Source organism: Micropterus salmoides, unplaced genomic scaffold, assembly GCF_014851395.1.
Source record: "Micropterus salmoides isolate LMB-PRFRI ecotype aquatic unplaced genomic scaffold, ASM1485139v1 Ms_hic_scaffold_7, whole genome shotgun sequence".
Taxonomy (NCBI): Eukaryota; Metazoa; Chordata; class Actinopteri; order Centrarchiformes; family Centrarchidae; genus Micropterus; species Micropterus salmoides.
This window is the reverse complement of record NW_024044459.1, coordinates 8,174,838-8,192,103: the sequence shown is the minus strand read 5'-3', so window position 1 is coordinate 8,192,103 and position 17,266 is coordinate 8,174,838. Positions and strand designations below refer to the sequence as shown.

General features: G+C 40.3%; 1 protein-coding gene across 2 annotated transcripts in view; it reads right to left on the bottom strand.

The window, feature by feature from the left end:
- Positions 1-8,581: 8,581 nt before the first annotated feature.
- The window catches only part of prdm6 (PR domain containing 6), a 106,379-nt gene continuing 97,694 nt past the window's right edge, over positions 8,582-17,266 (bottom strand). The window contains exon 9 of one of the 2 annotated variants that reach the window (XM_038703811.1): positions 8,582-10,004. In XM_038703811.1, the coding sequence (XP_038559739.1) occupies positions 9,890-10,004 (115 nt within the window). In that variant the 3' untranslated portion in view covers positions 8,582-9,889. The remainder of the gene's footprint in view (positions 10,005-17,266) is intronic. The other variant, XM_038703812.1, reaches the window with a different exon arrangement.

Genomic DNA, 17,266 nt, shown 5'->3' with positions numbered 1-17,266 from the left:
TCCCAGAAGGACAGAGTTGTTTTCTCTGGGGTTTGAACGTTATAAGTTGAAACATGTTGCAGGACAGAGAGTTTACAGAAGACATGCATGTTGATGTTAAAACTCTAAAAACGTACAACCCCAATTCCAATGAAGTTGGGACGTTGTGTAAAACGTAAATAAAACAAAAATACATTCATTTGCAAATCCTTTTCAACCTATATTCAACTTAATACGCTACAAAGACAAGATATTAATGCAAATATTCACTCACTTTGAATTTGATGCCTGCAACATGTTCCAAAAAAGCTGGGAAAGTTGAGGAATCCTCAAAAAACACCTGTTTGGAACATTCCACAGGTGAACAGGTTAATTGGGAACAGGTGAGTGTCATAATTGGGTATGAAAGGAGCATCCCCGAAAGGCTCAGTCATTCACAAGCGAGGATGGGGCGAGGTTCACCTGCGTGAGAAAATAGCCCAACAGTTTAAGAACAATGTTCCTCAACGTACAATTCCAAGGAATTTAGGGATTTCATCATCTACGGTCGATAATATCATCAAAACATTCAGAGAATCGTCGCTACATCAACAAGTGCAAGTTAAAAGCGAAAGCCATATATCAACAACACCCAGAAACGCCGCCGGCTTCTCTGGGCCCGAGCTCATCTGAGATGGACTGACGCAAAGTGGAAAAGTGTGCTGTGGTCTGACGAGTCCACATTTAATAATAATACATTTCATTTGTAATGCACTTTATATTTAAGCAAATCCCAAAGTGCTAAATGATAAAACGGGTAAGTGCTAAAAATAAAAACACATAGAGAGCATGAAAATAAAAAAACAAAAACAATAAGGACAAGAGCAAAAGCTCTCCTAAAAAAGTGGGTTTTAAGGCCACGTTTAAAAGCATCCACAGTGTGTGGTGTCCTCAGGTGGTCAGGGAGAGCGTTCCACAGACTGGGAGCAGCTGAGCAGAAAGCCTCATCTCCCATTGTACGGAGCTTGGTCCTGGGAGGTTTCAGGAGATACGCTGAGGCAGATCGGAGGGCACGTGTGGAGGTCTGTGGGGTGATGAGTTCCTTGAGGTAGGGGGGAGGGGGCTTCAACATGGATGCACTGGTGGGTAAGGAGGGAGATGTGGAGTGCCGACTAAGATGGCTTCAGTCTTGGAGCTGTTTAGCTGCAGAAAGTTTTGCTTCATCCACGCATTTCAAATTGAAAAAAGGACCATCCGGATTGTTATCAGCGCAAAGTTAAAAAGCCAGCATCTGTGATGTTATGGGGGTGTGTTAGTGCCCATGGCATGGGTAACTTGCACATCTGTGAAAGCACCATTAATGCTGAAAGGTCCATACAGGTTTTGGAGCAACATATGCTGCCATCCAAGCAACGTCTTTTTCAGGGACGTCCCTGTTTATTTCAGCAAGACAATGCCAAGCCACATCCTGCACGTGTTACAACAGCGTGGCTTCGTAGTAGAAGAGTGCGGGTACTAGACTGACCTGCCTGCAGTCCAGACCTGTCTCCCATTGAAAATGTGTTGCGCATTATGAAGCGCAAAATACGAGACCCCGGACTGTTGAGCAAGTGAAGTTGTACATCAAGCAAGAATGGGAAAGAATTCCAGCTACAAAGCTTCAACAAACGCTTACTGAGTGTTGTTAAAAGGAAAGGTGATGGAACACAGAGGTAAACAGGCCCCTGTCCCAGCTTTTTTGGAACATGTTGCAGGCATCAAATTCAAAGCGAGTGAATATTTGCAAAAAACAATAAAGTTTATCCGTTTGAACATTAAATATCTTGTCTTTGTGGTGTATTCAATTCAACATAGGTTGAAAAGGATTTGCAAATCATTGTATTCTGTTTGTATTTATGTCTTACACAAGGTCCCAACTTCATTGGAATTGGGGTCGTATTTCTGTTGCTGTTTATTGCATAAAAGTACTAAAAGTAGCAAAATGTAAAAATGTATACCTTTCACACAAACACACAATAGTGACAACCAAATGCTTTTCATATGAACAGAAGAGGAAACCTAACAAGCAAAATACAGTAAAATATATTGTAACTTTTCTTGTTAATTGCTGATATATATAGAATTGATTGATTGATTTTGGGAGGTCCAGTGAGAACAACACGTGAAAACAAACCCTTAAAAAACAAATGTTGATGTGTTTGTCAGTGTTCGTTGTACATTTATTATTATTTTATCACCTGATATAAAATCTGTCCAAAATGACTGCTACAAAGAGGCAGCGATGGAAGAAGTATCCAGATCCTGTAAACGTAACAATACAAAAATGTAAGAATACTCATTGCAATCAAAAGTCTTGCATTTAAATCCTACTTTGAAACAGTACAGTTAGCTAGTTTTAACTACCTTATATACAGTTGGCTAGTTTGGTCCAGTGGTTCCCAACATAGGGCTTGGGCGCCTCCAAAGGGTCACCAGATAAATCTGAGGGGTCATGAGATGATTACTGGGAGAGTAAAGAAGAATAGTTTTACTTTTCTATAATCTTTGGGGCCTTTGAACAGTTTATATATTTTATGAAGTTTACAGAGGAAATGTATGTCAAATGTTTATCTGCTAAGTAACTAAAGCATTCAAATAAATGTAGTGCAGTAAAATATGTACAGTATTTCCTCTAGAATAGCAGAACATGGTAAAATTCAAGTAAGGACTTGAGTAAATATACTGCGCACATGCACACACACGCACGCACACACACACACACACACACACACCTTTTAACCCGGTCGAGTTAACAGCAGACAGATTTTCTCACAGTGAAACTTTCCCACTTTTCTCCTCCAACATGTTTCCAATTAACACAAAAAAGTCCACAGCTTCATGTCTAATTGGTTTTGAAAGTGCGACCTCTTGTCCGTTTAATATTTTTTCCCCCGACAGGAAATTCCACCAAAAGCAAACCATTACAACCATTAAACACACACACACACACACACACAGTGATAAAGCCAAGGAACTTTACTGACACTTGACTAAAACTGTTATTGTTGATGTCCTATTTTCTCTATCATCTTCTTGTAGCTGTCACAGTTAATAAAATATAAATGCTATAATATAATATAATAATAATAATAAGAAAAAAAACAGACCTCCCATCAGTCACATAAGATGTTTTCTTAAGAGTGATTTCTATATAGCTTGTTACTTTCATCTGATAACTGACCTCACAAGCTACTTCAATGTGAGAAGAATATGACTGTTGCTGGCTAAAAACTTAATTAATAGTTAATTTAAAGATGAAAACTGAAAGCAAGAAAATTTATTAATATTCTTGGTGTCGCTCGTAATGACAAGCCCCCCCCCCCCCCCCCTAAAATGATCTTCGTCTTAGCATCGTTCAGCTTAGTATTTTGGTTTTACTGTTTCGTTTTTACCTCTGATCAGTTGTTGTTTTAGGCCACAGCAGGCAGCTGTTTTTAGTGAAAAAGCAGCACAAAAAACAAACAATGTGGGACATTATCAATTAAAAAGAAAGATATTTCGCTCAGGAGCTGGTGGAGACCAAAAACAGAGCTAAAAGAGAGTGAACATTCAAAAACATCAGGTGACACAAACACCACTCCAACTGAATGACGTTGTTGCTCTGCGTCTGCTGGATGTGGAAGGAGGTAGTTCACAATATCAACTGAAAACATGATTGTGTTCATGTATTCACAGCTTATTTCTGCTGCAACCCCAAAAACTAAAATTGCAGGTTTAATTATATTAAATTTTGGGCACTTTTAACACTGTAAAAGGGTATTTTAACAATGTGTAGGGCTACTCGTACTGTAGACATGTATATTTTACTGATACTTTATTTTTTACTCACCCAGTAACTTTTCCCTAAAATGTAATTTACTAAATTTAAAGTTCCGTTAATTATAATTTGATTAAATTCAACATCCTTACAGTTAGATGTCAGCCCAGTTGTCTACAACTAATTCCCACTTCACCCAGGTTTCCAAGTATTTTTCTTTGTGACATAATTCGGATATATCTTTCACATTATGACCCTGTTTTATATTATTTTGGTAGAGTTTATTAATTAGCCTTTTCTGGAGTTTTTTCCTCTCCTCGCACCTTTCTTTTATGTCCTTTTTTATTTTAACTTGCTCAAAAAAATAAAACTGAAACTCCAAACAGTTGCAAACCATTTTTCCTCCTCAGCCCTCAGTCAGCAATTTCTATTTGTTTTTCCTCTTTCACACTAACTGCCTCTAATTAAAACTACCACTTCCGTAATCTCATCACATGTAATTGAATCTGGACTCATTCAGACATTTACCAAAAAGAAAAAGACACAAAACCTTTGGTTATGTGATCATTTGTTTGGGTTTGGATCCGATTCCCACGGTGAAAAAAACAGCTGTGATTGATGCTTGAAGGCTCTGAGTTTGTTTTGGTGAATTTGTTGAGTCCTCGCGGGAGTAATCTCTGAAATCAGACTGGAAAGTGGAAAGTCCAGTTTGTATTTGCAGACTGACAGAGCTGAGGTCAAGGCGGTGCTGTGTGTGTGTGTGTGTGTTGCAGATTATTAACATTAAGTAGAGGCAGCTGCTGATCCATCACTTAACCTCCTGTGTGACGGTTTATGAAAAGCAGAATTACCAGTGATAGATAATAGCAGGTGATCTATGTGGGGCAGGACAGAGGCCACGCCCATTTTCTATTCACGGTGGTTTTTACACAAAATCACCTAATTTCTAGAGAAGATTGAAGCTGTTTCAAAGTGAAAATGTATTTGTTAATTAAAGGGTCTATATCTAGTTTTTCAATGAAATAACTTATTAATAAATCACTTTTTTACTTCCTTTTTGTCAACGGGCTGTAACCTCAATAAGAAGTGAACCACACACCTGTTTTCTCTTGTTGCTTGCAGCCACTATTCTGCTTCTTATGTGAAGGAATCAGGTTGGGATGGAGCCCTGTGCACGCTCCCGCAAAGTCCTTATCCTCTATAAAACGTCTCTGGCTTCCGAGCATCTCTCCGACTACAGTGACAACTCTGCAGCTAACGAAAAGCAGTCTACTAACACCATAAAAAGAGAATCAGATGATGTCATGTGAAAACAGTCAACATCAGAAAGGATGATTGTTAGCTCACCGGCTAAAGCCGTCCAGCTGCTAACATTATCCGGTGCAAAATGCTATAGTTGTAACATTATGGCTTTACACATTACTTCACCAGCTAATGCGATCCACATTACTAGCCTGTGTACCACCAGCATTATGTCAAAGTGTTGATTTAGCCTGCAACAAATGATGTAAAAGTACAAAGCAAATGTGGAGCGATTAGTTAATACTAGCCTATAGTGATGCAAGGGAGGAGCAGCCAGCTACTTCAGTACGGACGTGCCTCTGTTTTCTTCGTTACGTTCAATTTAGATTTATTGTCATTTTACTGATACTCAGGGACACAGCTTCTCCACCTCTCAGTCGCTGTAACTGACGTGACCCACATACACTGAACAAAATCATAAACGGAACACTTTTGTTTTTGCCCCCCTTCATCATGAGCTGAACTCAAAGACTTTCTCTATGTACACATTTCTCTCAAATCTGTCAAAATCTGTTAGCGAGCACTTACTCCTTTACCGAGATAATCCATCCACCTCACAGGTGTGGCATGTCAAGATGCTGATCAGACAGCATGGGGATTGCACAGGTGTGCCTTAGGCTGGCCACAATAAAAGGCCGCTTGAAAATGTGCAGAAGTTTCACTGAATTGGGAGGGTCAGGAAACCAGTCAGTATCTGGTGTGACCAATATTTGCCTCACGCAGTGCAACACATCTCCTTCGCATAGAGTTGATCAGGTTGTTGGTTGTGGCCTGTGGAATGATGGTCCACTCCTCCTCATATTGCCTTTAAACATTCGAGGACTACTGGTGGATTGAACATATCTTGTGTGAAGTGGTGTGGATAAACACTGTAGAACAATAAAATAACAGAGAACATTCCTGATAAGAATCAAAACTGGATTTCAGCTTTATTTCCTTTGGAACTTTGTGGTTTTTGATCTTATTTTGTCATTCATTAAAAAAGGGGGAAAGGAGTCAGAGAATTCATGCAAACAAGATCGAGTCAAAATGGATTCGTCAGAGTCTTTCTGTTTGCCATGACCGTTTTTTGTCCCATCTAATTCTGTCAGTCATATTACAGAGGAAATGATTATCATCATCAGAAGGGCCGAGCAAGATTCACTTTGTGTTCAGCTGATTCCAGAGGTCGATTTCATCCAGGAAAGGTGTTTATTTCCAACTAACTGAGGAAAAATAAATGCTACATATCGATTAATATTTTCCACTCCACTCGAATTATTGCTGTGACTTTGGGTGAATTTGGGTTTGGGGATTTAAAGAATAGACGACAGTAAGTTTACTTATTTCCAACGTTGTCCTTGATGGAAGATTGGTGCAGTCAAACACAACTATGGCCTGTAGAAATATCTAAACATGTCATCAGGTTGTCCATGTTTGGTCTGTAATTCAGGTTGTGTTTTACTTTAAATAAAGGACAGCTGAAGGGCTAATTGTCACATTTTTGTTCACCCTCTGGATCCTGACTGATGTGAAGAGAAAGTGAACTTGCTCAGAGCTCTGGTTCATATTCACATTTGTGTTTGTATTTTTCTATATACAGCATTGGATCAATCTGCATTCTGAATAAAGGGATGTCTCACTCTAGCTCAAAACTGTTTTACTCTTAGTAACACAAACATGTCAGAGTTTGAGTTGGTTCAGCTCCAGCATGACCGTCCTGTCGGCCATCACCACCGAAACATCAAGACTTCTTATCACATCAGTCTACATGGAGAGATAACCCATCTCAAACATAGGAATGTGGTTTATTATTTACTTATGCAACACCTGACGATCTGTGGCTAACACACATCAAGTTTTGGGAATAAAGTCTCCATCTGTGAAAATGTAAAAATACTATTGCTGTGTTCAAAGCTTACTGAAAGATTGTAGTTCTCACTTTTCATGGGTAAAGTTAATCTGTGTGAATTAAGTGATAGTTTTCCATTAGCTACTTTGACCCTTCATATTGGGTGTGTGTGTGTGTGTAGGGGGGTGGAATAGGATGTGCACAAGATCATTGGTACCCATCTCCCGAGCATCAGTGATGCCTGCGCAGAGCCCAAATGATACTAAAGGTCAGTACCCACCCAGCTACAGCCTGTTCACCCTGCTGCCTTTTGGGAAGAGATATCTGAGTTTCTGCTGCCGCACCACCAGACTGCAGGCAGAGCAGCTTTCCCCCCCCAAGCTATCAGACTTTTAACCCTATTCATCGTCAGCACTGCTCCACTGAATATGTTTTGTATTTTGCCATTTTTAAAATTGCTTCTATATTAATGCATATTGTCTGCTACGTAGCAGAAGGGAGATATAAACTCAATTTCACTCTATACCCGGATATATTGTGACAAAATAAATCCACCTATGTCATGAACTCTTACAGATGTTTGTGTGACAAAAGCAAAGGTGTTTTCCCGCAGTGAAACATCCCGCTGAGTTTGGACGGTAGATTTACTTCCACCAGGTTCAACACTCTGTTGGTCTTTGGGAAGTTAGTTTTCAGATTATTATTATTATTAAAGCTTTTTAAACTCTCAGGCACAAAAACCTATTTGGTGTTCATGTAATTAACTGTGCTTTTACCCTCACTCATTTTAATACAAAGTGTATCGTGATGACACAGGAATATTTACACATCTGAGATTGCCTGTGAATGGATTCAAACTTGCATTGCGTAGCAAATATACTCTATGAGACAAGACATATCATGAGAGAGATGAGAAAGTATTTGTCAAACCAGAAAACATTTGCCCTTTTTGGATGTTATGATGTCTGTGCTTCAGATGATCACATGGCATCTTTATACTGAAATAAAAAAAAATAAAAAAAACACAAACTGAACAGATGGAACACGACGTAAGAAAAGCTAAGATGACAAAAAACATGGACTGACTTTAACCCAGATACATTTTTAAACACATGCTGTGTCAACTTCATATTTAACACATTTCTTTATGAATTGTGAGATTATTTCTATAAGAAATCACATCTGTTATCTCTTCAGTATTTCCCTCCTTTCTCCGCCGTCTTTACATTTGCCAACATCAGAAAATTAAATTATCAACATTTTAAAACAAAAGTGCTCGAAGCATGATATGAGCAAGAAGATAAATATAATTTATGTTTCTTTTGTCCTTTCTTTTGTAATTTTTTTCACAATACATACTCCTTGTCATTTTATTTTGTTCACTTTGTGATGTAAAACTCGAGCGTCGTCCCTAGACGTCCGTGTTGTTGCTCGTTGTGCATTCGCAGTCAGTTTGCTTTGGTCGCGCCCTCCTTTGGCATCGGTTTTGCAAAAAGAAAAAAGAAACCGAGAAGTAAAGCTACAGACAGACCATCAGTCTGAATTTTTTGGTATTTCATTGTTTTTGTCCTGGTTTCATCTAAGAGTTTTCTTTGGAGGGAAACCAGACGGGATTCCCAAAAGTCTCCAATAAATATCCTCGTCCAAAAAAGTTTGTTAGTTCGACGCCTTTGTCCTAAAGTTCTTCTCTGCTGAAAAAAAAAATGGATCTTTGGTTTGGTTGAATCAGGATTCTCTTCAGTAGGATGAATGTGGCTTCAATGTCTCTCCTCTCCAGAAGTCAGTCAGTCGGTCAAGTTAAAACTGTAAACAGTCTGTGTTCACAATAAGCCAGCTACATCTGAAAACACTCTTAAAGAACGACGGCCATTTTTTAGGTTGTTTTCCTAAAGATCTGCGTCCACACTGAAATGCCAGAACAACAGGAAAACCGTAAAGTCTCTTCTCTGTCTTCCTCTTTAGTCAGCCAACAGCAGAACTGCTGATCACAGCTAACGTGCCGACTACTCTCCATCATCACCTACAATGTGTTGTTGCTGTCAGACAACTGAACAAGTACGAAATACTGACTTGAATCTGGCTCATAAATGCTACCTGTTTACCTGCTACTGAGACCATTAAATCGGTATCTCCTGATCATCAAGTCATCTGACAAAATCGGTATGAAAACAGCTTAATAACAACTCCTGTACCTCTGGATGGGCTGTACTGACATTTAAAAGGAGCCATCACAAAGTGGACATCACATGGCAATAACTTAACAGACTTATATTGTAGTTTTCCAAAGGCTCACACTAAAGGCTAAATAAGTGTAATGTGCAACCCTAAGCAATTTCTGAAGCGTTTTTTCATGGTTGGCACTCGCTGCTCTCAAAGATTAGATTACATTTCATCAAATGTAACAATCCACAATAACTTGTGTTACTACGGGACCCCACGCAGTAGTATTTCTGCCCCTTTGGCATGCTTAGTGAAGTTAATATCCACAGGCAGCTGTTTAAATCACGCAAACCTCCATATGTCCATATGTTGTTAACTCATTAACTATATCTATAATTATCGATCGAGGCCCCCAGTTTCACTGTGAGCTTTCTGGTTTCACTGTAGAGAGCGGGGAAATAAAATCAATACATAAATATGGTGCCGTTTTCTTTGTGTATACTCGTCATGGAGTCGACTATTTTTGTCCATTAGATTTCTGATATCAGCCTGGTGCAGATGGTGTGTCTTCCTCAGGAGCTTTGCCTCTGGGGACAGTGAAGGTCTGAGTCGGCTTCAGTAGCGCTTATGCACCACTAATGTTGCTTTTGATACAAATTCTTAATAAAACATGAAGCCAGCAGTTTCAGATTCATCTGCTTGGGATTTTTTATCAAAAAATCTTAATTTTTGGTTGAGAAGAATATCAGCTCAGTGAGGATGGACGGAGAGAAAAAAAGACGCGTTTTTCAAATGCAGCCGCCTTAATGTGGACGTGGTCTCAGTCAGAAAACAGTCAGAGGTTAATCCACCTCGATGGACTCGCTGCTCTCGTTCACCGGTTTACACTCGTTGGGAAGTCGCTGATGGCGGCTGAGCTGAGTGGCCTGTGTGAAGCTGCGGTCGCAACGCTCGCACCTGACACACACACACGTATACAGAAAAAGAAACACACAAAACAGACAGATAAGACACAGTGATTAGTTTAAGAGTCGGCATGTAGAGAAGGTCAGAAACACACTGCTGAAGAAAAGAGAACAACACAGCACAAACACCCAGATACAACCTTCAGATCTGTCCACACACACACACACACACACACACACACACACACACACACACACTCCCTGTTAACTCTAATATCCAGTGACAGTATAAAGTGTGTGTGAGGCCCAGCGGAGCAGCAAGCTGTAATTGTTGCCCTGATCTCCGCAACCTGACCGACAGATTACACACACACACACACACACACACACACAAGGTCCACCTGTCAATAATCTATCTAGTGGGCTGGGGAGGGTATTCCCATCTCACACACACTTTAACAGACACACACACAAGCACAGACATATCCAGGCCTGATAAAGCAGCGTCACTGTCACTTTCAATAGAAAGAGAGAAGAGACGGAGCTTTTTAGTCTGAGCTTGAGGGGGTTAGGGGGCAGTTAAATATATAAATGTGTGTGTGTGCTGGATGAAGTTGGGGGTGTGTGGGGGGGGCTCTTCAAAGAGAAAGCTGTGTTGAGGTATTGGACTTAGCAGTCCTGAAACAAGACTAACATGCTGTTAGATAGACAGGAGGATGGGGCGGAGAGAGGGGGGTGTTAGTCAGATAAGGAAGGAGAGACATTATTGTATTGAAGCTGGGCCCAGTGTGGACTGAACAATGGGCATTTGCAAGATCTTTAACTTGAGGTTCTGTTCATTTAACCACATAAACACATTATAAACAGTCAGTGTATTTACAATTCAGTAACCTGTTTAATGTTGACTTTCTGTGGGAAACAAATGTGTTCAATTTTGTGCTAATGGAAAAAAAGATTTTTGCTGCAGAGTGCTTTGGATTTAAGTTTGTCCTGACATCATCGCTCATATCTGTGCGGCCTCACATCCAAGATAATTCAATCTAAAGTCAGAACAAAACTGAAACTGGCTTCACAATGAAGGAACATCACACCTAATGCAACAATACAGCTCTTTCTGTGTTTTTAATAGTGTGGACAACAGTGGCATCAGCTGTGTCAACTTGTTTTGGCTTCTTACATAAATAGCTGACAATAATACTTAAAAATCCTATATAACAAGCACTGAAAACTGCAAAGGCTATGGCAGCTTTTCAATGTCTTTTTCTTTCAACGGTAAAATGTGTTTAAATTCATCATTCTGTGAAAAACCCTAATCATATTTGTAGGGTACACGTAGCCGGGACAGTGCCCATGTTGTAGATTTTGTGCCCTGCCCAATACCTGCTGAGGTTCACGAGGCCTGCACGTGCAGACAAACGTGTTCATTTGGAATACATCCGGCGCTAAAAGTGCCTGGTCACACTGGACAGAATAAATAACATCTTGCAGGTTGTGCAACTCAGCTAATATGTTATCTTCCTCAATGCCTCAGTTCCCCCAAAAATCAGCACGGTCAAGATGGTTTGCTGTTTTTATTTGCGCAAATCTGCATGTCAAAATTCACTACAGTTGAACACTAACGTTTGAACTAAGGTACCCATATTTTGGTGAAGTTAGATGTCTTCTAACTATTTCTTTTAAATAACCAATTTAAAAAAAATGACTGGAGACAGATTTGAACCTTTGCTTCACTAACGTAATGATGAGAAACTGCAAGATGTTCCCATTATACAACTGATACTAGTGAATGTTAGAACCTTGCATGAGTGCATCTGATAAAACAGGCTGGACTGTTTTTCAGTAATCACATGAAATTAAAGCACTGCAGTTTTTAAGTAAATACATTTAAAATATGTGTGTGAGGCATCTTATAGAGAGTGAACAGCAGTATTCATTCTGGAAAGACTTCTCTTTGAGTCCTTCTCATTTTGTAAATTTTCTTACAGCACAAGAAAAACAAAACAGACCCTTGACTGAACTGAAATGCTTTGCCCTCACAGTGGACGTTCCTGCTGTAATTCGTCTGTAAATCTACAAAACCACAACAGCAACCAACATCAAAGCTCCTCTGAAGCTTCTCTGTCACAGCAACTTATCCACCAGGACAGACACGAAAACGGTTCTCCTGCAGGGCAAAGTGCGGAGCTGAAACAAGCCGGCCGCCTCCCTCTTTTCTTAGTGGGGAAAAATAATGTTGAGCACTTTGATCTGACAAAATGACAGAGGCACTTTCACTGAAGAATCAGTGAAGTTTCAGATCACCTCTTATCTAAATCAGAATGGGGAGTAAAAAAAGCCAGTTGATGAACCTGCAACTAGTTTGGCACACATTATACTTGTTCTAAGTTCTATTGAATGAATATTATTGATATTAACAAATCAGTTGATTCCTACTAAATGTGATAGTGTCGTTTGTGGTGCTGAACCCACTGAGAATCAACACCCAACTCTAGAGCCATATACAGCTTTCAGCCTATTTTAGCTCATAGGTTTGGTTCTCCAGTTGAATGGCTGAATCTCTCAGGCTCTTACCAAATGTCTATAAAACCCAATCACCAGTGTCCCCAGAGTCTGTTCTAAACTTGGCAAAACAGCATTTTTGTACTATCCTGCAAGATACATCTTATTTGGAAATTCTGCCTTCATACCAGCAAACAGTCTTCCGTGCGTCTTAGGTCTTTTTCTTTTGTGTATGTGTCTCTTTGAATATGGGACTTACATTCATCAGGCAGACACAAACATAACTCTGATGGGATTATAATTAGACTGATTTTTAAGACCGAGATTGATTATGATATTTGGGGATTTAAAATCCGATATTCTGATATATTGGCTAATATTCTTTTTTTCTTCTTTTGTGTGAACTGTGTTCTGAGTCTCAAAACATCAACAGTGAGCTGGTGGAATATTTGTGATTTAGAGGTGCTGCTTGGTGCTATAGCAAGCTCAGCATTATCTTTATAAGATACTGCTTAATAAACATAATTGTGGAAAATATGTTAAATGTTATAAAAGTAGGGGGGAACAAAATGAGATCTCTAACTGACTTATAATAATAAGAAATATAGCTCACAACTGAACTCTACGGAGCCCCTGAAATCCCATAAGATTTTATTTTACATCTTGTGCTCACAAGATGATCAGCAGGTGCTCACATGCTGCGGCAAGCGTACTGACTCATTTCTGTTTCCAGCGCTTGTGTGATGGTAGCGTGTTTTGCTGCTTTCACTAAATACTAGTTAAATTAGTTAGATGTCATTACAACGGCTATCTGTCCGCTAAACACTTATTCTTACAGTAGTTCTGCCTAAGCACTCAGCTCTTTCCATCTTTAAGGGACTCTCGTTAAATGTCATAGCTGTTTTCTGAAGTTTCTGCCAGCTAACGCTACCGTACTTAGCTTAGCAGCTATCGACGGCTTCTCTTTCTCCCTCTCGCCCTCCTGCTCGGTGTGTCAGATGTCCAATTACTCCTCTGCCTCCTTTAGCTGTAATGGTATGTGTAACAAGTGTAGTTTTTCTGTAGACATGGAGGTGAGGCTTAGTGATTTAGAAGTCCGGCTCCGCACCTTGGTAGATCCGGTGTTAGCTACTGTAGCTAGCCAGCCCCTGGTCGGTGTGGACCGGTGTTATGCCGAGTTTTGCCTGCCTGCCGAGAATTGCATGCACCTCCAAATAATGCTTTTAAACGATATAATGTTCTTTGTGGGCTTTATCAATGGTGATAAATGATTTGAAGTATATATTTATGAATGTTTAGAGTCTTTGATATTTTATTACACTTAGTAGAAGTACCATTCCTTGACATTCAGTAAATATATGGTGATAAAGCTGTTTGATCAATGAGCACACCAAAGTGTCTGAGAAGGACCTAAAGAGGTGGATGCATAATTCGGCAGATCAAATTTTGTAGGCTACCTGCCGAGATTTGCATCCACCTCTTTTCTCAGCATAAATGACCTTTAACACCCGCGAGGTGCATGCAATTCTCGGCAGGCAGGCAGAAGTCGGCACAACACCGGACCGACCCGAGTTAGCCTGTGGTAGCCGTTCCCTGGCATCCCCTGAGCAGCCAGGAAAGAGTGGCTGGGTGATTATCCGAAACAGGAATGGGCGTAAGCATTTAAAGCCCACGGTTCACCACTGACCTGTTTACGTTTCTAACAGATTTTCCCCTCTCAGCGACACACCCGCTGAGAAACCACCTCTAATTATTGGCAGCTCCGTGAAGTTAGCGAAGCCAGCGGCCATAGTTAAGTGCATCCCTGGGGCCAGAGCGGGCGACATTGAGTCTTATTTGAAACTGCTGGCTAAGGATAAACGTAAATACAGTAAGATTGTTATTCACGTTGGCGGTAATGACTACCGGTTACGCCAATTGGAGGTCACTAAGATTAATGTTGAGTCGCTGTGTACATATGCAAAAACAATGTCAGCCACTGTAGTTTCCTCTGGACCCCTACCAAATCTGACCAGTGATGACATGTATAGCCGCATGTCGTCATTCCGCCGCTGGTTGTCGAGGTGGTGTCCAGCAAACGATGTGGGCTTTGCAGATCATTGGCAGATTTCTGGGGAAGACCTGGTCTGATTCAGAGAGACGGCATCCAGTCTATACAGTCTATACAATAATCCCATTTGGGATATTAGTGGACCAAATTCATGACAACCCAGAGTTGACACTGAAGAATTACCTAGCAAAAACCCCATAGTGACAGTGTCTGCCCCCGGGTATTGAAAATATTGAAATCACAGGTAAACAGTTTTCGTTTCATTTGACAAGACATTCTTAAAACATATAGGAAGGCCCTACGTAATGCCAGAACAGTAAACTACTCGTCATTAATACAGGAAAATGGGAACAACCCAAGGTCTCTTTTCAGCACTGTAGCCAGACTGACAGAGTCACAGCTCTATTAGGCCATGTATTCCCAGAGCTCTTAGTAGCAACGACTTCATGAGTTTCTTTAATGTTAAAATTCTAACTATTAGAAACAAGATCACAATCATCTTATGGGACTTCAGGGGCTCTGTAGAACCCTGACCTAAACAAAAGGAAATAGAAACCTGGAGCATGTCATTACATGTCTTGAATCTACTTAGCACACACAAACCTTCCTCTTTTGCTTCCTTCAGTCCTCAGGAGAACACTTATGTTGCGAATGCTTTATTTTGAGAGACTGAATAGAATACAGTAGAACAATAGAACAGCACAGAAATCAGCAGCAGCAGTTTGACAGGCTCCACAGTCCAGTGAGTATCAGTGCTGAAAAGCTGCCGACCACACAGAATCCGCGCCTCCATCTCCTCAGCGGGAAAATAAAGTTGAGCGTTTTGCTCCTGACAAAGTGACAGTGGCAGCTTTAATCTATTCGCCGCACCATCCAAAAGGAGATAACTCCCAGAAGCCATCGATCTGCTAAAGATTTTTGACGCCCGTCCGTGATTGTCTTTGTCCCGCTCTGCCCCCGCCGAGACTCTGAAGTGCTGATGAAAAGGTTCGGGGTTTCCTCCGATTGCTTATTAAGAAAGCTGATTTGCTTTAACCGGATTTCTCGCTGCTGCTTGTCGTTTCACTTTTTACACTGTGATCTCTTGTTCCCCCATGCTCCCTTTCTCTCTCTCATTTTCTCACTTGTTCTTCTCGCCCTTTCGCTCTCCAAGTCAATGACAAGTTCGGATTTCTCTGATTGCTTATTAAGAACATTAATTTGCTTCCCCCAGCTTTCCCCTGATACGTGTCCTCTAGATTTCCCACAACTCAAATCCCTTATTTCGCTTTCTTCACTTTCTTTAATACCTCTTACTCTTTCCGCCCTTTCCCCTCTGTCGCCTTCCCGCCCTCCCCCTGAATGCTGACTTCTGTGTCCACTGGGGGATCTTTATTGTCCTCCAATGCTGACGGGATGACAGCATGACAACAGCAGCCTCTACAAACCCCTAATTGCAGTGTGGCTTGCCCTCTAATTATATCAGTCACTGAGTAAAGAAATGGAAATGAGCAGTCTCAGTGTGCAGAGATGTATTACCAAGCTGCTAACTGCTGTGATGGAGCTGCTTCTGTTATTGCACTAAATAATGTTTGAATTTCACCGATGCTCTCATTCAAAGACATTTACAACAAACAAAACACAAGAATGAGCAATGATTTTCCTTGATGGCCAGCATCACAAGTCATTGGTATGGAGAGCAAAGGTCAGAGGTCACAGCCGGCATGACAGCAGAAGTAACAAAATATTCAGATGTCCACAGTGGGATCATGAATAATGGAAAATAGCTGTAAAAAGCAATCAGGTCCAAGAAAGGCAAAGCAGATTCTTTAGTTTGTTTGTTCCCAGAACTGGAACAAGACTTTTTAGGGCCTTAAGCAGAACCCCACCCTCACCTGTTCTGCAACCAAAATCCAGAAGGAAACTGGAATTAAAATAAAATGCAATATAACAGAGGCATCAAAAAAGAGTTTCATTTCCCAAAGGAAAGGATTCACGACACTGCCCTTTGCTCCCATTAACATTTCTTTAACATCTCAAGCTCACACTGGCTTTTCACTGCACTTCCTCATGCAATAAAATTATGAAGTTTAATGGGAGGAGGTGACTCTGTACTTTTTAAAATTTTTTTTACACAAATTGTAAAACTGTTGTAAAATCCTGTTTTCTCCAAATGTATCTCTCATCATAGTTTAACAAGAGAAACTACTTCAACCAGATGACATGTAGTACTTTGAGATGTTATGAGAAGTTAAAGCTGCTTCACACATTCTTAATGTATAAAGCTTCATAAATACTCCCTTTGTTTACTGCTGCATTGGTCTTATTCAACCAACAATGAACACTGATTCTTATTGATAATTATGTGTTTCTTAGGTATTATAAAAGGAATCCCTGCTGCCTTTGACCCTCTGATCTGATCGATAGATCACTGAGCTGAGTAACCAGAGATAATACAGTAGCTTGTTTATAAACTGAGAGCTCATATTAGTGTCTTTTTAAAATCTTTTATGGTCATATAGATGCAATTTGCTAGATTTGCAACAAGGTAGCAGATAATCAGGACACCAGAGCTTCTGAGAGGCAATGTGTGAAGCATTATTTTGAAAAGTTTCTAAAATGCAACTGACCTACATTATATTAGCGATACCACAACAACAAATCTGAGGAATCATCTGTACGCTTGTTACCTGTAACAAGCACTGAAAACTGCAAAGGTTGTAAGTGAGTCAGTTCTACTAAGTGGTTTAAGGTGAGCCTGTGTTGGTTGTATTCTGATCAATTCA